The 20,486-nt window shown below is 41.7% G+C and overlaps 1 protein-coding gene across 1 annotated transcript; it reads left to right on the top strand.

Moving 5' to 3' along the window:
* Window positions 1-3,802: 3,802 nt before the first annotated feature.
* On the top strand, window positions 3,803-7,328 carry LOC145858577 (uncharacterized). The gene is made up of 5 exons (XM_082956838.1): window positions 3,803-3,923; window positions 4,062-4,325; window positions 4,568-5,544; window positions 5,837-5,969; window positions 7,083-7,328. The coding sequence occupies exons 2-3, from the start codon at window positions 4,136-4,138 to the stop codon at window positions 4,807-4,809; spliced, it is 432 nt and encodes a 143-aa protein (XP_082812964.1). The 5' UTR covers window positions 3,803-3,923; window positions 4,062-4,135; the 3' UTR covers window positions 4,810-5,544; window positions 5,837-5,969; window positions 7,083-7,328.
* The last annotated feature ends 13,158 nt before the right edge of the window (window positions 7,329-20,486 follow it).

The raw sequence follows: 20,486 nt of genomic DNA, 5'->3' as shown, positions 1-20,486 counted from the left end.
TTTCACTCAAAGTTTGAGTGGAGTAGAGCTACTGACCCTGTTGCTGACAAGATGGACTCCAGTCCTCCCTGCCAGGCTAGCCTCACACAGCAGACAGACAGCCTGTTGTCTCAAGTTTTCTGCAAGAAGATCAAGGATGCACCCAACCCTGAGGAGATCGTCCTGGTATGAGTGAGCAATGCTTTTACTGACTAGAGAGAGAAGGCTTTAGGTTCATTTATAGGTTTTGCTAATGCTTTTGCTGTCAGTACTCTGCTTTTGATGAGGGAGAGTGGCTCATGTAGTACTTGTGTAGTATTCTAGTCAGTGATGATACAGCTAATGCTAAACCAGCCTGAACTGTTGAGAGGCAGTATTCAGTATTATGTTGGGAGGCAGTATTCAGTCTTGACAGCCTCAGCTCTGTTGGGAAGCAGTATTCAGACTCGACAGCCTCAGCTCTGTTGGGAAGCAGTATTGTCTCGACAGCCTCAGCTCTGTTGGGAGGCAGTATTGTCTCGACAGCCTCAGCTCTGTTGGGAAGCAGTATTCAGTCTCGACAGCCTCAGCTCTGTTGGGAAGCAGTATTCAGTCTCGACAGCCTCAGCTCTGTTGGGAGGCAGTATTCAGCCTCGACAGCCTCAGCTCTGTTGGGAGGCAGTATTCAGTCTCGACAGCCTCAGCTCTGTTGGGAGGCAGTATTCAGACTCGACAGCCTCAGCTCTGTTGGGAAGCAGTATTCAGTCTCGACAGCCTCAGCTCTGTTGGGAGGCAGTATTCAGTCTCGACAGCCTCAGCTCTGTTGGGAGGCAGTATTCAGCCTCGACAGCCTCAGCTCTGTTGGGAGGCAGTATTCAGTCTCGACAGTCTCAGCTCTGTTGCGAGACAGTACTCAGTCTTTTACGTGACATCAGCCTCCTCAGTCTGAGAGAACTCTTTCTGCACTTAGGTTGCATGAGGAAACTTCAAGTGTTTTTACATGTACTTACTTTAGACACCTCCACATTTCATCTTACAGTCACTCTCTCATTCCTGTGTCTGTTGTTTAATTCCATCTCCCCCACCTCATTAAGGGACATGATTTGGAGGGAAGTTGCTATCCGGAAAGACGGGGCAGTGTCACAGGAGGATATTTCCGGGTAAACGAGGAATGCACAACTGAATGGTGTGATGGGCCGGTGCGTGGAGGGAAGAGGAGGGCTGATTAATAGCACTTTAAGCCTCTTTGTCCATAACTGAAGTCAGAACTAATATTTTCCTACCAACTGCTCAACATTACAAATAGCAACATATTCTCTGAAAATCAGACTCTTTGTCAGTTGACTTCAGGGAAGTTCATTATGGGAAGGAAGATATCCTTCGTCAACAGATGTACTGTATGTTCCCCTTATTTGATCTTTCATTTTGAGAGTTTCTGCCCTAAAAAAAAGATACTGCTACCTCCCTTATTCTCTTATTCTGTCGTCTTACCAGCCATAAGGCTCAGTATGAAGAATATACTGCACATGGGTCGCACAGACCAAGTCTCCATTCAGTTCATTGTTCTTTTCTTTGTAAAATAATCTTTCCATGAGATATCATTCCATGATGGTGTTTTTCACCAACATGGTCAATTCATTCTCATATACCCCTAATCAACGTCCCCTTTCAACTAATTCAATTTGCGGATGGATTCCTCACAGACCAGAATACTTTGTACCACGGAGCATCATGGGGCCCAGACCCAGCCTACTGCCAGGTGGGGAGAGGTGTGGATCCGCCCCAGGACCTATAACCCCAGGCAGCTCCTACAGGCCGTGGAGAAAGACGATCTCTACTTTGTTAGCCTACGTCGCCTCTTCCCAGGATGCCTTTCACATGCCTCCTCATGTGCTCTATGTCATAGTGGTAGTAGTGTCCTGCTATGCCATCCTAGGACACCTGATCAATGACTTGTACCATGACTTGGCAGGTAAAGTGGGATGATCACATGAGAGAGAAACAGGCAGGCAGGCAGACAGACATCTTTGTAATCTGATTAATCCAACCAGAGTCCTTTCACTGTGACTCACCATTGATACTCAGCTTTCAGTTCACCTTCACACCTTGTAGCCTCCATCTGAAGCCATGGAACAGGCCAGTCAGCTGGATCTGTGGATTAAGAGGGCTAGCGAAGGCTACTTTTCAATCAAAAACACATACATGTAAAGGTGTAGTAGTGACTGAGCTTGTTCTTATATTTCTATATGAGAAATGTGTACATGCCAAACACTAAAACTGTCATTATGTGCATGCAGACTGGGTCTGAGGAAGGTGTGTGTGACCGCAAGGGAGTGGAGAAGGAGGACGGCTGCCGTCAAGGCGAAAAGGTGGATGACCATCAGAATAGTAGACGAGGGGAAGGGGATCCTTACATTGGTCAAATCTCCCAGCATATACAAGCAAAGACAACCTTCTTCTGAAGAAAACAGACCCACAACTTTTTCAGTCAGTTGGGGTCAGAAGAACAGTTTGCCTAAGGTCCCCTGATAACAATTCACTGTCCAGTCTATTCTGCTCTGTCCTCTGTCCTCAGTTCCTCCCAGGTTGGCTCCCAAACACCTACATCCCATCTCTGTTACTACCAATCATCTAATCCTGTTTTTATACAAATGAAATGAAACTGCAACCCAATCCATTTTTTAACAATGTAATTTAAGCATCAGATGCATAAACTAAGATACTGTATGTACAAACAATTCTACTATATTATGTCTGTACTGTATAGGAAAACAAGTGTAGACAGTTTGAACAATCCAACGGTGCAGAAACATTCATTTGTGCCAGTGCTCTGAGATTTTCCATTTCCTTTTGACCCCAGAAGAAATAACGGTTGAATCTTTACTATAAGATGTCAGCTCACATAACACCATAGGATTGAGCAGAACCTGAACCAGAACACATCCCTTTTGCGAGTGCCGAGCTATATGTGCTGCTGTAACGCTGTAGACGTAAATACATCTGTTTTCTTGAGGTGGCCAAAGAGGATGACCCTCGTTCCAATAAAGGAAGGACTAAACCGTTGTCTGTCTGAATGTGTATATCTGCTTTATCCCCTCATCTCGATCCTCCATTATCATGTGGCGCTAAACTAAGCCAGTCTGACTCAGAGACAGGGCAGGGGAGAATAAGGCCTCAGCCTCAGCAGCTCAGGGATTTAGCAAGGGCACACAAGGTCACACAAGACGTGCTGTCATCACCTACCATTCTGGTCTAGGACCACTATAGTACATTGAGGTGAGCAGCTCTGTAAGAGCAGTCTGGTAGGTCACTACAGCATTGGATATCAGTATATGGTTTGGCATTAGGAGAGTTTGGTTGATTGGAATTCTTCCATTGTCCAATAAAGGCCAGGATTATTACAGATCTCAGATTAAACGGTGGGTTGACAGAGGGGTCTTGGTAAAAAAGATTATTGTCAGACATGCTTAACAGTAATACTTACTGACAAAACATACAAAAATAAAGGAACCATACCTCCTATCTCGCTTTTGGAACTATGGATAAAAGACCTCTCCGGCAACACAACCACCTCTCTCTCTTTTGGAGATGTGGGTGGAACCTCTGGCCTAATTTACACTTTTTGTTTTACAATCCTAAATCCAGGCTCAGAGAACTGACCTTGACCTGGCCCTTACAGTACGTCACTAAGTACATTAGCTCGCGTGGGTCTCTTTGCAGTCAATGCAATCTGGGACTAGAGCACTCCTGCAGCCATGGCAACCTCATGCTGCGTGGTACCCAGAACAAGGGCTGCAGTGGGATGAAATGTAATACATCTAAAATAACAGCTTCTCAGTGGGAGAGAAGATTGATGAGCGAGATCAACTGATGCATGGTTGTTCTCGAAGATTGGAGATTACTGTTGGAAATTAATACAGCCTGCCAAATTAGGAAGCGGCGAAAAAAAACATTGAAACTGGTAGGTACACAAGTAGTTCTTATTTGAAAAAATCTTTGATACACATTACCTATAAAGAAATGTAATGGATACATTATACTGAATTGACTGCCAATATACTCAGCATACTACTTCAAGCACGTCTTTGTGTATGGACAGGTAGACCAGATGGCAACATCAATGAGGCTGCCACACTCCCCTTGAAGAAGAGTGGAGGTAGACTAGAGTCTGGGGACAATGGACCATAACTTGGACTATGGGGAACCACAAGAGGAGGTGTTCTTTGAAAGCTACAAGCCTCCCTCTCGGGACGCTATCACCCTGCCCAACTATGTTATCTATCTGTTCCTAGCATCGGTGGTGGCTCTGATCGCCCTGTACGCAATCATCAGGCACCTCATCAAAGAGCTGATTCATGACCTAGCAGGTACAGCTATCACTACACTCCCACACCACACTGAAGCCAACTGGACGCACTGTTTGTCTTGTGTCAGTCAGCAATGAAATGACGAGAATATTATCAAAATATCACAATCAAATTATTTGAAATTATCATTCGGTAGCTGACTACAGACATGCTGATACAGTCTGGATTTCACTGAATTGAATATCTCCGTTAAAAATTATTTTGCCATATTGTGTTCTCCCCCCCCCCCCCCCCCTTTGTAGACTACCTGTTTGGGGTACAGCCTGACGAGGAGGTGGTTAACCCCTGGGAGTGTAAGGACAAGTTCCAGGTGGACTGGTGTCCAGAGACCAACGCTGAGCTGGAGGCTATGGTCAAGGCGGAGGAGATCCACTGCCTGATGGAGGGCAACAAGAACATGCCTGCCATCTGGGTCATCTCAGATGGACGTGAGCCACGGCCCCCACGCACGGGCCCCAGGGTCGCCTTCGGCAGGATGAGCTAGCTACAAAGGGGCAGACACACAGACTCAGACTGCTAGGGACAAGGCAGGGTACAGCAACGTGGCAGATGCACTGTAAACTGTAAGCCAAAAGAGATATGCTGTGTTGTAATCATGTACTCATTACTGCATTACACAATAATCTCCACATGCTGGCAGCATGCCAAGAGCTTCATAAGTGACCAGTCCTTGTTGTTTTGCTAGTGTTTAGACTAGGCCCTAGACCTCCTTTTGACCATATGAAGAGGAAATGCTTTCAGGACTTTCAACTGTGAGCTATGTTGTTGAACACGTTTATTCCGTATGGTTTCCAATTTTAAACCATTTCTCTCACAAATACTCTTGTTTTCTATTTATTGCACATTTATTTTATACAATATTACACATTTGCATGCTATCCAGTAAACACATGGCATGATCGTTACTGAAAGCTGGTTTCAGGAACAAATGAAAAGTCATGAGTTTGGAGTGGACACACCTTTCAGGCAATAAAATCTGCTGGTATCATTGGCAACATGGTGCAATCTGGTTGCTCTCTGTGCTGTATACTGCACTTTGACCTCACAGGACGTTACCAGTCCAGAAGGAGTATCGTGACAGTGAACAGGTTTTACACAACACCAACCTCAGAGGCCTCCTGGGATAAACAAGGATTCATAATGTCTCTCCACAAAACTTTCCATGTCTGCTTATTACTGTCTGTTTGTGTTAACCTGGCCCAGAGTGGTATGCCAAACGGTAAGTCATCATCGATGATCAATCATACTGGCTAGATATTGATGCAAAGCACTGTGTTTAACAACAGTTATGTCATAATAACCTCACCTTGCATCTTCCCTCTGCGGTTGGCATTATGTTACAGCTGGGTACACTGTTAGTCAGTACTAGCCAGCGATGTTTAACTCTTTGTTCAAATATCTTACATCATCATGATAATATAGTCCACATACTACAACACTATCAATGGTGTGGTATCAATGATCAAATCAGAGTTTTCTGATCAATACATAACTATTTATTCCTTATATAGGAGGCTTACGGCTCACTACATCCAAGGGTGGGACCCTGCAGCCTTGGCTTGTTGGTCTGGCTGCTGTAGTGGGATTCCTCTTCATCGTCTTCGTCATCCTTATTGTACAAAGGCTTTTCTTCAAGAAGGAAAAGTGAGTACCACAGAGGTGATAACCTAAATGCACTGCACCTGCATATATTCTGTGTACTTACATGGTACTGGTGACACTTGTTGTAAAGTGGGACGACAAGGGTAAATATCTAAGCAAAAATAATCTCCTTAACCTTAGAGATCCTATTAAATGACTATTCTAATTCCTAATTCTATGTCCTAAACATTGTTTTGACCATTCAATACATAAAATTATTTAGCTTATTGCTGATTTGCTATACTATTGTCTTATCAGTGCAGGCTGCTAGCCATCTGCCAAGGTAATATTCAGTCAGTGACTACAACAACAAGTCCACAGAGATGACCAGAGGTGCCTTGTGTAACAGCAACCTGACTCCAGTGGTTTAAAGTACTTTAGTAAAAATACTTTAAAGTACTACTTAGGTTGTTTTTTGGGTATCTGTACTTTACTATTTATATTTGTCAACTTCTACATTTATTTTACTACATTCCTGAATAAAATAATTTACTTTTTAATCCATACATTTTCCCTGACACCCAAAAGTAATCGTTACATTTTGAATGCTTAGCAGGACAGGAAAATGGTCAAATTCACACACTTATCAAGAGAACACCCCTGGTCATTCCTAATGCCTCAGACTCACTAAACATAAATGCTTTGTTTGTAAATATGTCTGAGTGTTGGAGCTGCCCCTGGTTCTCCGTAAATAAAATAAAAAACAAGTAATATGGTGTTTGGTTTGCTTAATATAAGCAATTTGAAATGATTTATACTTTTACTTTTTATACTTATGTAAATTTGAGCAATTACATTTACTTTTGATACTTAACTATATTTAAAACCAAATACATTTAGACTTTTACTCAAGTAGAATTTTACTGGGTGACTTTCACTTGAGGCATTTTCTTTTACTCAAGTATGACAATTGGGTACTTTTCCACCACTGCCTGACTCTTCACTGACATAATCTTTTCATACTTTAATATTGTGACTTCCCGTTGTCCTTAACTGACTTATCAGGATCTCACAAACAAGTGTATTTTCTTATGAAATGTTCAACTGCTGCAGTCCTAGACAGTAGGTTATCAAACTACACACGCTCATTGTAAAGCCCATGTTTTTGTCATGCAGAGAGGAAGATGGTGGTTGGTATGAGAACACAGCTGTAGGAATGGAAGCTGGAGAGGCCAGTGAGGTTAAACAAACCAGCCTATAGAGAGACCAGCAAACAAACCATCCAGGGAGGGGAAACGCTCAGACACCAGTTTCCACGCCATATTGGGTTTCTTACTTCTCCTTCTCCTGCACATGTATTTCTTTCAACTCTATGATTGTCATATCCTATGTTTGTGCAATTAAACAAATTAAGAAAATATAGATATTGTCCTCAATTTTGCCAGTTTACTGTGCAAACAAGATCATTCTGAACAGGATCTGTTTTATTGTTGGTAAAACTGTTTGTTGTGCAGTCACAGTGTTGGCTGTATTATACTGTAATGAAAGACATGTTGATGGTAACAATAATGATTTTGTCTCATTTAGTAACCAATGCTTTTACAGTGTTACTGTAACAGAAACTAGTGATTTTACTTATACTACCACTAGATGGAACTGGATTCTCTTTTTCCATTTAGAACTCACTAGACCTACAGTACTAAACAAATTGTTTAGGGGAGAGTGGAGTAAGTTGAGCCATAGGGGTAAATTGAGCCACCCTTGTTTCTAGGAAACCATACACAATTAATAATTTGACCAAATATTTAGGAAGAGGTCATCATGTCACGGAGTCTGTGAAGGAAGAAACAAGAGTGGTAAGCAAGTCAGGTCCAACAAAACTGATTCTCACCAAGTCAAATGAATTTATTGTGTTAGAGGTTTCATAATGTATCTAAACCAAAGCAGATCATTTTAAGATGGTTCTATTTCAGTCGGGGTCTCTATAAGCTTAACTGTGACATCCTAAATCTAGCATGAAAGTGCATCCTTGGAGCTGTGTGGGCTAATATAGTCAAAATGTTTGCCATGGGGTAAGTTGAGCCAATGGATGAGCCAATGGAAAGTTTAGTAAATTCCCAGGCATTATCACTGGGATATGAGGTAACAACAGGCCTGTGTTAAAAAATATATTTTTTTAAGTACAAACTGTTTGTTAGGTGTTAAACCTGTGTTAAAGATGTTTCAAAGACAAACAAGCGATTGTGTTGAATTGTGTTTGGGAAATAAAGGTAGACATGGTTTTAAAAAGGTAGTGGTAATATTTCATTCAGTACAGGAATTTGTAGGCGGTTTAATTTACCTGGGGTAAATTGTACCAAGAGACCTCTTTTTTTGGACAAGCTATGTTTTCAAAATTGTAATGTTTACATGAATTCTGATTATTTTTAGGGATAAACAACATCCTGAAATATATGTACATATCTTTGTTAGAAATAATACTATATTGCCTTTGACAGTGTCATGCTGAATGTCAAAAATGGCTCAGTTTACCCCACTCTCCCCTAGTCAATTTTAAATTGAGAATAAAGAAAGTGTAAATTGTGAAGCTATAGCTGAAATGTATCTAAATACATGTATTACAATCAATGTTATTGATTGGTCATTTGCAAGTATATTTCCGCTGTCAGTTGTTGCAATTACATCCCAAAATACCATACAGAATAGGTAGTGTACATTCAACTGCCAAACCCTAGATTGGTAATACAATGCATTTACATCAGAAATTCTTGCCATAACCCTAACCCTAATCTCGGCATAACCCTAACCCCTAATTTGCATAACCCTCATATTAATTTTCGCATTACCCTGACCTCAATGAGGGAAATACCCATCTTTCCCTCATTGCTTAGGCAGTACCACAGCATGAGATGGCAATATTGATGTCCATGAATGCAAATCACTGGAGGACTTGAAATGAGGTCAATTTAGCCATCCTCTCAAATTGCTGAAGAGAGGATATAAAGGGTAGCTTGCCTTGTAGCTTAAAGTGGAACAATCATAGCTACAGTAGGCTGATATGCAAATAAGCAGTTTGCCTCACAGGCCTGCCATCCTCTATGAACTGGACTGTGATTACAGCCAGTAGTAACAGCGCAACATTAGAACGCATTCGCCAAAAGCCACCTGAATAGATTTCTGCAAATATGTAAATACCATGGGAGCCCTCTTACATTTGGGAAATTCACAGTCCTATTGATCAAACAACCATGAAAAGGTAGGCTCTCTCTCCCTCAGTTGCCTATGGACAAGTCAAGAACAACAAGATCAACAATTAATGCCAGCTAGAGCTCATCGTTTTGCAGTTTGCCTGCCAACGCATGCCATAGCGATTCACATTTCTTGCTAGCTAACGTTAACCAAATGACACCTGCATATCTCGCTGTAGGCAACGAACAACCATATGAGTGGAAATGTCTGTCACTCACCAACTCCTCCAATGACATGACATCCTGCCAGCACCTAGCAAGCTAACGTTAGGCTCCGTGTTGTTAGCTTGCTGTATATAGAACGTTTACATATTATAACAAAGTAAGAGATCAATAATATTTGTCCAGCCTTTGCTGCTATGCTTGTGTAACAGTGTAGGTTCCGTCCCTCTCTTCGCCCCAACCTGGGCTCGAACCAGGGACCCTTGCACACATCAACAACTGACACCCATGAAGCATCGTTACCCATCGCGCCACAAAAGTCGCGGTGCAAGGGGAACAACCACTTCAGGTCTCAGAGCGAGTGACGTCACCGATTGAAACGCTATTAGCGCGCACCACCGCTAACTAACTAGCCATTTCACATCGGTTACACTTGCAGATGTGCATAATATGCTGCGACCCTAATAAACAAGTATTTAATAAATCCAAATAACAAAAAGGTAGCTATAGGTTGTTGTAACATTTAAAGTTTAAACATGTTTAAAAAAGAGCTGTTCTCCATCAATCACCGGTGCAGTTGAATGCAGCATTGCTGTATGGCGCGCTCAAAATGTATTGTAGTTGAGTAGTCAGCCTAGGCTACTGGTCAAATGTAGTTGAAGTTGAATCCACCGAAGCAAGTGCATCAGGCTGTAATTTCATAAAGTAGATGGCTCAACTGTTGACTACTACTTGCTTGTGTGTCCTATTCGGCCTGCGGGCCTTGTGTTTGACACATGTGCGCTGGCCTATTAGCCAAGTTATGACTGACTTCTGATCATTGCCCTTGCTAGTTTGATTGTACTGACATTCAGTGGCGGTTCTAGACCATTTCAACTGGGGGGCCAAGCTGGAACCAGTTGTACTGTTAGAGGGGCCAGTTACATTAGACGTTATTGTTGTCATGTCTTTTTCTTCACTGCATTGCCGGTATTAGCAGGCAAAAGACCATGTTCATAATCATCATCGTTGCCAATGTCTAATAACGGATGTAAAAAAAGAACGATAGCAAAAATGTGTTATGTAAAAATGATTTCATACTGCACATTTAGGGGGGCCACAAGGGGGTCCAAAATTGTTGTCACAGGAGCACTGCCCCCCCCCCCCTCAGAACCGCTAGTGCTGACATTCCCAGCCTAGTTACAGTCGTCTGTTTGTGTTCAAAATATTGAGTCATTGAAACTGAGTGGGTGGAGGCAGCAAACAATTTTCTCGGTAGCTGTGATTTACAACCTGATAGCAATATGTTTAAGACTATCAACGCATTTATTGGTGAATTATGTTAATCATACATTGAACTGCTTCCATCAATTCTGCCAACAATGCCTTACTGTACGTCATGGAAGGTTTTGTCAAATATAACCTATTTTTAAAACCTTTTATAGGTTTTGGAGCATAAACTGGGAATTTGATATTTTTGCTGATATTATGATTCTGTTTGTTTCATATCTGCAAAGTAGTTAAAAAAAACCCTGCCAGTTCCACTTTAAAGAGGTTTCAGCATATTCAGGCTTTCTGTTCCGGAGTTCAGGCTCTCCTTTTTTGTCCAAAGGGCCACCACAGTGCAGAGGGTATGTATATTGGATCACTGGCACTCTTCTCCCTGGATCCTGTGTTTTGTAGGAAATGGCTTGTTTAAATTAGTTCGTACATTGGGTGGGCTTGCGTCCAAATGTGAATCATCAAGAAGCCAGAGTGCCAGAATGGAATGATTAACTGGGCTTTGCATTATATTACAGCTCTGAAATCTACAAGTATATGTATAAATGCAGTGCCCTACAGTATGAGGTCGAATGCTCATTTTGAATGGCAGCCCTGACAGCTTAAATGGTTCCAGCACAGTGATGATATACGCAATTTTTTATCGATATTTCTCATTTTATATTCATCATCAGGTTTCCAACCATCCAAATACCAGAGAATGCTCAGATCTTTGGCACAATAAAACTGATTCACTTGATATCGACATAAATCAGTGACTCGGTCATGTTGTAAGATAAAAAGTCATTTGAAAGTAGGTGTTTGCGCTGGAGACCAATCCATTGTCTATTTCTCTATTTAAATTGAGCCTGCTGATTTTTAGAGAGGCACATAATCAATGCCTACTCTCTGATTACCCGTCCATGGGGTTAACTGCAAGTGGTGTGAGTACAGTTTGATGATGTTTTCACCTTCAAATATAAGCAACTTTAGGCAACAAATCCGTTTTATAATTGCAGGATAATCAACATAACAAGACCATCTGCACTCTACAGTGCACTCTACCTGACCAAAAGTTACTTTAAAACTTGATTGTATGTTAAGATTACAATGTTACAGGCGTTACAATTTCTCACCATTAGGTGTGACTCAATCCCACTGCTCCAAATGTGTAATGACAAGAGTCTGTAAAGGTCAACTTAAAAGTTAGACAACGAAAGATAGACAATGAAAATGTATTCATAATGCATCTAGATAAAGAGACTATAAGACCAAATTTAAAGTAAAGAATGAGCAAAATGGCTCAGAAAACATTTTTTTTTAGAAAAGCATGGAAAACCTTGAAATTGTTATTCCTGTTTGACTTCAGTATTACATTGATCCCTCAGTGGAGGAAAAAGAGTGACATAAATCCTGACTTTGCCTCCTTCTCCAGACAGCTTGCAGCACTCCAGTGGCCAGAGAGAAGACAGGAGACAGCCTGAAATAGAAGCACTCACAAATAGACCCATTTAGAGCCACATATGAGCCAGAAGTCCGTGTCAAACTTTAACTGGGCACGTGGTGGTCTGGTCCTCAACCACAGAGCATGAGGATACAGCAGGGGAAAGCTGTGCAATCCACAACTTGTGGCAATCTAGAACTTGTCAGCGAAGCAGAGGGGTTACACGTCTGCCCTTATTTAGACCACTACTTCCAGGGCCCAAACCAAACGATTTATAAACAACAGTCCAAGAGGATCCACTTTTAGCTGAAAATGTCTTCTGCCTTAGACTTTAGTGCTGCTTTTTATGAATCAAGCAAGGCTAACATGATCTTTGCTAAATGTTTTCCAGCCTTGACTGGTTTGAGTTCTGAACATTGGCTAGGCCTCCTCGGGACATTAAACAGAGTGGCAGCATGACAGGTTTCTGCGGGTGGAGCTTTTCAAAGTTAGTTGAATTTCCAATGTGTTATCACTATGCGTTCAACCATCTAAAAGCACAACAATGGAAAAACAATGTTTGATTTTTGGTTTAGTTGTCACCCAAATGTCTGTCACTCTGCTTTCAAACATTAAGAAGCACAGCGAAGTTGAAATGGGAATCCAATGTCAGGTATGTTATTTATTTATACAACAGATGGCGTTATCACTGTGCTTTATCTAATAGCAGAACCAAATGACCTGGATTGCAGTTGAGATTACATTAAAAGGACATGGTGCAAGCGATCAATGCCGTTTGAGATTCTATGTAGCAGATTATTACATCAATTGCGAAGATCTCCACAGACCTGTGACGACCTATGCATGCTATCTTGAACATGCACGCTTTATATGATTACATAAGAAGATATTTATAGTTACAGTAACCTCAAAATGTGGCCATGGGATGTGTTACTCATTTAAGGTTAAATGTTACATTAGTTTGTAAGATAGCCTCAATTTATTTAGTGCTATTTAGTGTATTACAAAAGTAATATTGAATTGTGTTTGCTTGACAAGCAACCAAATATCGACATTTAAAGGAGATGTATCTACTGCTTGGATAGTTCCATCTGAGCCACTGGATTAATCCCATTCTTTAACTTTTATTTTTGGTTGCGTTGGAGACGTGAATCCAACATATCATTTGCGAATTTGTCGACAAGTTAATTGGCTAGTTATTGTTTTTCAGAAGTGATACTGAATTGTGTTTGCTTGACAAGCAACCAAATCTCAACATTTGAAGGAGATGTATCTTCTGCTTGGATAGTTCCAGATGGAGACATGAATCCAATATATCAATTATAAAGTTGTAAACAAACTGGAATTAAAACCAGACTAAGTCAGTGGCACAGATGGAACTATCCAAGCTATTCTCTGGATGAATTGTGCTTTCAAGGCAACTGGGAACTCTGAAAAAAACAAGGTTGAATCATGATGACGTCAGTGATCTTCAGGTCGTAGCTCTAGAAAGAGACCCAAGTTCACGACTTACAATTACGAGTTGGATGACTGTTTAAAACTTGTTTTCCCAGTCGGCGCTCGTTTTTTCCCCGAGTTCCCAGTTGTTTTGAACTCACTGAAGTCAGATTTCCCAGCTCTGAGTTAAATTGTTTTGAGCGCGGCAGAAATCATGCTGGATTGACAGCATGGCCAATGTTGAATGTTTATCATTTTAATATTGGAAAAGAGACCCTTAAACCCAGACTTGGACCACACACCCACTCCACTGAATAGCAGGCTAGTGATAGCTTTGCAATGCTTGTAGTTAGCCACTGATTCCTTCCAAACCACTCATTGTTGAATTTGCGATTTCCAACTTGTTGTGTAATGTTTATGTCCAATGGCCGATGAGCACCGATGTGTTTTATCTATAATTTCTCTTCATTATTTATTTTCATATGACAAGGATTAAAAAGTATTTTCCAGTAGATTGTCGACTTGATTTATGTTGATGACTACTAGCTAAGATTTTGAAATCAGTCCAATCAAAGCAATTGTAGATATAACGTGATTTGGCATCATTTTATCTGTTGCCAATGACCTTGAGCCTTCTTGGATGGACACTTTTAATGTAACTCTATGGCAGCACCCAAGGGCCTTGAATTTTTTAGCTCTACCCTTAGATTTGGCGGTGACGTAGTGTCCCCATGAGTGACAGAACACTGAGCCAATCACGGGGCAACTAGAGAACATTACCAACCCCTACGCTCCATATTTTCCGCTGGCTGCCCCACCACCACAGAAAGCACTGAGCTAGGCTGAAACACCTGCATTTTGGAGCTGCCTTACTCAAGAAATCAAAAAAGAGACCATGTTTGTATGCGGCTTTATTAACTCAATGATAATTTTTTACATTGTTTGTAAACTGATATGTGACACGTATAAAAAAATATTTAATTCGTTTTTTTGGGGGGGGGGCTAAAAATGTGGGGCTCAAAACCCCACCTGCCCGGAATGACGGGTCGCCACAGTATACAAGGTTTGTCTATTTTGAAATTTGGTTAATATGATGACATAAACATCTCCAATCCAAAAGTAAATCTAGAATCGGCTTCCTATTTCGCAACAAAGCATCCTTCACTCATGCTGCCAAACATACCCTTGTAAAACTGACCGTCCTACCGATCCTCGACTTCGGCGATGTCATTTACAAAATAGCCTCCAACACTCTACTCAACAAATTGGATGCAGTCTACCACAGTCCCATCTTTTTTGTCACCAAAGCCCCATATACTACCCACCACTGCGACATGTACGCTCTCGTTGGCTGTCCCTCGCTTCATACTTGTCGCCAAACCCACTGGCTCCAGGTCATCTACAAGTCTCTGCTAGGTAAAGCCCCGCCTTATCTCAGCTCACTGGTCACCATAGCAGCACCCACCCATAGCACGCGCTCCAGCAGGTATATCTCACTGGTCACCCCCAAAGCCAATTCTTCCTTCGGCCGCCTCTCCTTCCAGTTCTCTGTTGCCAATGACTAGAACGAACTGCAAATATCACTAAAGCTAGAGACTCTTATCTCCCTCACTAGCTTTAAGCACCAGCTGTCAGAGCAGCTCACAGATCACTGCACCTGTACATAGCCCATCTGTAAATAGCCCATCCAATCTACCTCATCCCCATACTGTATTTATTTATTTATTTATCTTGCTCCTTTGCACCCCAGTATCTCTACTTGCACATTCATCTTCTGCACATTCTACCATTCCAGTGTTTAATTGCTATATTGTAATTACTTCGCCACCATGGCCTATTTATTGCCTTACCTCTCTTATCCTACCTCATTTGCACATGCTGTATATAGATTTTTCTACTGTATTATTGATTGTATGTTTGTTTATTCCATGTGTAACTCTGTGTTGTTGTATGTGTCGAACTGCTTTGCTTTATCTTGGCCAGGTCACGGTTGCAAATGAGAACTTGTTCTCAACTAGCCTACCTGGTTACATTTACATTTACATTACATTTAAGTCATTTAGCAGACGCTCTTATCCAGAGCGACTTACAAATTGGTGCATTCACCTTATGATATCCAGTGGAACAACCACTTTACAATAGTGCATCTAAATCTTTTAAGGGGGGGGGGGTCTCCGGAAGGTGGTGACTGACTCCGCTGTCCTGGCGTCGTGAGGGAGCTTGTTCCACCATTGGGGTGCCAGAGCAGCGAACAGTTTTGACTGGGCTGAGCGGGAACTGTGCTTCCTCAGAGGTAGGGGGGCCAGCAGGCCAGAGGTGGATGAACGCAGTGCCCTTGTTTGGGTGTAGGGCCTGATCAGAGCCTGAAGGTATGGAGGTGCCGTTCCCTTCACAGCTCCGTAGGCAATCACCATGGTCTTGTAGCGGATGCGAGCTTCAACTGGAAGCCAGTGAAGAAAGCGGAGGAGCGGGGTGACGTGAGAGAACTTGGGAAGGTTGAACACCAGACGGGCTGCGAGTTGCAGTAATCCAGACGGGAGATGACAAGTGCCTGGATTAGGACCTGCGCCGCTTCGTGTGTGAGGCAGGGTCGTACTCTGCGAATGTTGTAGAGCATGAACCTACAGGATCGGGTCACCGCCTTGATGTTAGTGGAGAATGACAGGGTGTTGTCCAGGATCACGCCAAGGTTCTTAGCACTCTGGGAGGAGGACACAAGGGAGTTGTCAACCGTGATGGCGAGATCATGGAACGGGCAGTCCTTCCCCGGGAGGAAGAGCAGCTCCGTCTTGCCGAGGTTTAGCTTGAGCTGGTGATCTGTCATCCACACTGATATGTCTGACAGACATGCAGAGATGCGATTCGCCGCCTGGTTATCAGAAGGGGGAAAGGAGAAGATTAATTGTGTGTCGTCTGCATAGCAATGATAGGAGAGACCATGTGAAGATATGACAGAGCCAAGTGACTTGGTGTATAGCGAGAATAGGAGAGGGCCTAGAACAGAGCCCTGGGGGACACCAGTGGTGAGAGCGCATGGTGCGGAGACAGATTCTCGCCACGCCACCTGGTAGGAGCGACCTGTCAGGTAGGACGCAATCCAAGCGTGGGCCGTGCCGGAGATGCCCAACTCTGAGAGTTAAATAAAGGTTAAATAAAGGTGAAATTCTGTGGTTGAAATTTCACCCTCAAAACAACAGTTTACGTTGATGACTTTTTTTATCCAATGTATTTTACACGTAGATTCCACAATACATGGACAAATTATGTTGAAGCAATGTTGAGTCAACCAGTTTGTACCCAGTGGGTATCTACGTATGGGTGAATTTCAACATAGTAAACACTCTGCTTTGACCTCTGAAGCAATGAAAGAATGACTATCATGAAGCATTTTACAATCCTGAAAAGCTCAATCTAGAGCTATACACTGAACTAGCAGATATGTATACACTGACATGCAACTGCATGCTATCAACCTACTAAAAACCTCTGGTACTTTTATAGGTCTCCTAACAATGCTGTCAGAGTCATGGGCATCACAAAGGAGTCCTCACAACCCTTTTGCATGCTCTGCCAGAGTCTTGTTAACAAGCAAGGGTCACTTTTTAATGCATGCTATTCCTCCAGCAGCCTCCATATAATTTTGTGATCTAATTGCTATCATATTGCAGAGAGGAGAGTCTCAGGGGAATACTGGCCTTTGTTTGGACATCTGGAAGCAGTTGACGCAGTGTTTTTACAAGGCGTTCACATCACATACTGTAAATTGACTTATTAAATTCATAAGCATAGACAAGCAGATTAGAGCAAGGGGGAAGAAAATGACCTTTTCATTATAGTTGACAGTCACACAAAATACAAACCACCGTAATTAAAAGAGCCACTGAATAACCTGGTCCAGTTCCAAGCATGGACCTTCTTGAATGGGGTTTTCTGAACAATATAATATATATTCTGTACATTATGTACATTGGAAGTAGGACGTTTCTACTCCCTTTGCATGGTCACATTTTGTTGCCTGTTTTTCAAGCAGATTTAGTGTAAATCAGAACTGTGATTAGGCCACTCAGTACCATTCTCCAGTGACTTTCAAGACGGGACTTATCTTTGGTTGATCTGGCTGTTGCTCCTACACAATTTCCCTTTGCAGTGCATAAAATCCCCCTTTTTTAAATTTGATGTGAAATTTGACATTTTTACAATGTGTGGAAATTTCACGTTTTATACTGCATCGCTCAACTGTGGCATCAACTTCATATTTCCTGGCAGTAGTTGGTGCTTTTGTCGGCTTTGTTTAATCTGGAGCCTGAAGAGCAACACACTCTTCCTCCCCTCATATTTAGAATCAGAGGAGCAGTTTTGTCATCCTATCCTGAGAAGGAGACATATAAGCTTTTAGTCTCTTTGTGTATAAAAGAGACTCATACTGTAGATGGCCTCACTTGTTCCAGCAAGCAGTCACTTGACAAAATGAAAAACGTGGAATGGAATAATCTCTCTATATATTCCAATCCAAATATAAACCTCTGTAGTTTTCATTTTGGACCCTTCCTGATGCACTGACCCCATATCTGCCCCAAGCAGAGTCATCAAATTCTCCCATCACATTGACACCAGGAAATGCTATTTCACTCAAAGGCTATATTTGTATGATTACTAGGATCAATGGCAAAGAAGCAGCGAGTTCACCCAGGGATTTCTCTGTAAAATCTACAGTATAGTGATAATTGAAGTCATAACAGTTAAGAAGCCAAGAACAATTGCAGGAGAGAAGCACCAGGCTGCTGTGTAAATACTTGGTGATCAGGCCGGTGTGACGTTTTTTTTCCCTCTATCTTTCGGATGGGACGTTAGACGGGTGTCCTGACTTTCCGTGGTCACTAAAGATCCCATGGCACTTATCGCAAGAGTAGAGGTGTTAACCCCAGTGTCCTGGCTAAATTCACAATCTGGCCCTCATACCATCGGGCCACCTAATCATCCCCAGCTTCCAATTGGCTCATTCATCCCCCCTCCTCTCCCCTGTAACTATTCCCCAGGTCGTTGCTGTAAATGAGAATGTGTTTTCAGTCAATTTACCTGGTAGAATAAAAAAACTAAAGACTGTCTTGGTAGCAGGCCCTATGCAGCAGTGTGTCATTAAAATGTTACTTTGTAAGTCATTGTTTTTATGAATCAGTCTTCAATTCTCTCTCTCATCTATATGCAGCGGGGCCTTTGCAAAAACAACTGACTTGGTCTCTGAGGTATTTGTTTTCTTTGGATCTGTGGACGGTGTAATTTCAGTATGAAACAGCTACAGCTCATGGCTCTGTCTGTATGGGAGTCGCCCCATTAGTCATTCATTCAATGGCTTTGTTTCATAACCCTGCTCACACTTGGCGCCACTTCTGTTCTCTGAGCTGTTCTCCTCCGGTTCTCTTTTATTTTATTGTCTCCCGCATTGATATCTGGAGCAGAGGAAAGATTGCTCGAGCCGTTACTCACTATGTTTCCATAAGGACATTGTACTTATATTTCTTAAAGCCCCTGTCTTAAATTGCACTCTACATTCTTAAGTATCTTTCAAGTAATCGGACTCAGGGTAAGTTAAAATGAGTTAGTGGGGTACAAACATCCCCCTGGGCACACAATGGTTGAATCAACGTTGTTTCCATGTCATTTCAATGAAATGACATTGAACCAACGTAGAACAGACGTTGAATTGACGTCTGTGCCCAGTGGGATCCCCTTATGTTTATTTCATTTTGATCTTTTTGTGGTGTGTATGCAACGTATGTGATACCCCTTCAACTAAAGTGTTTCTACACTCACTCACCCTTTCACAAATGTGTTGCTGGTATTTTTTATTGTGAATCATTAAAAACTAATAAAACTTCACTTCCTTTGCAAAAGTGAAATTGTGTTTTTCCAAGCTTGGTTCCAACAAACTTATATTGAGGGTAATGGCTTGAGGAATGATTAGAGTCAGGTGCGTCAAATCCTGCAGCCAAGTCTAACTGAAAACATACCTTAAACCGCAAGTGTTCAGCTTTCCTTTTTATTCTTCTAGAATTAGAGTTCATTGTCTGCTCTGCTGGCCTCCTGAGGTAAGTGCTGTAGTTGCCAGTGATTGACATGCTATTGTTAATATATTTCTCCAAGGACAGAGATGGGCCAATGCTTTGTACTCTTTAGTTTATGTAGGTAAAACAACACAAAGAGATGGAGCACTGCTAATCTGTCTATTATACAGCAATGGTGTGGGGTTTCACTTAGCCCCCATCACCAAACTAAGCATAACTAAACTGTATGCCTGCTAACATCTTTACATGGAACCATTTCAAAGCCGCCATTGTACAATTCCGGCCAAGGTAAAACCATCAAACTGCCAAACAGCCACAACTTTGAGATTCATAAAAAGTCTAGTAGCTGTGATAAGTGATCATACTGATGTAGGATCTTAATTTGAGCCAGTTTGCTATAGCAGGAAAATAATCCTGCAGTAACAGGAAATGTGAATTATTTTGTGGATTATAATTAATGGAAATGTTTTGTAGGGGTTGATACATTTTTCATTAGGGCAAATCAAGTATGACATTTTAAAGTGAAAATTTCAAACTTTAGAAGCCTTTTAAAATCTTTCATACACTACAGGTTTGCATTTCCTTCAGTGCAGGACATTTCTCAGCAACAAAGGAGTGATTAAATGAAGATCCTACATCTAAACATTGCAAGAGATTGCATACTTTAAAATGTACTATGACATCAATTTCTGGGAAATTGCAAGGCAAATAAAGGTAACTGACTAATAAGTAATTGATTATAAGTAGAAATCAGATATAAACTATTTTGGATAAATTAACAGTTTGATGACTGAGAAAAACACAGAAAGGTCAGCTAATAAACTTTTCACTCAAATGCAAAAGTAAAATGTTCCCCTGGTTTTGCCTACAGACTGTGTATGCTTATGCATACAGTATGTGCATTTGGCAGTTACCATTTAATGCATCATTACGTTTCCAAATGAGACATTTACCGTCCAAGAAATGACAGTATTTCCTCTCTGTGTCC

This window comes from Salmo salar, chromosome 10 (genome assembly GCF_965601325.2).
Source record: "Salmo salar chromosome 10, fSalSal1, whole genome shotgun sequence".
Classification (NCBI taxonomy): domain Eukaryota; kingdom Metazoa; phylum Chordata; class Actinopteri; order Salmoniformes; family Salmonidae; genus Salmo; species Salmo salar.
The sequence above is the reverse complement of the archived record's forward strand: the minus strand, read 5'-3'. Positions and strand labels throughout refer to the sequence as shown.

Bases quoted from the DNA above. Each gene is read 5' to 3' on its own strand.
- LOC145858577 (XM_082956838.1), top strand. From the start codon at position 4,136: ATGGACCATAACTTGGACTATGGGGAACCACAAGAGGAGGTGTTCTTT. The intron at 4,326-4,567 runs GTACAGCTATCA...CCCCCTTTGTAG, and splicing joins GCTGATTCATGACCTAGCAG to ACTACCTGTTTGGGGTACAG.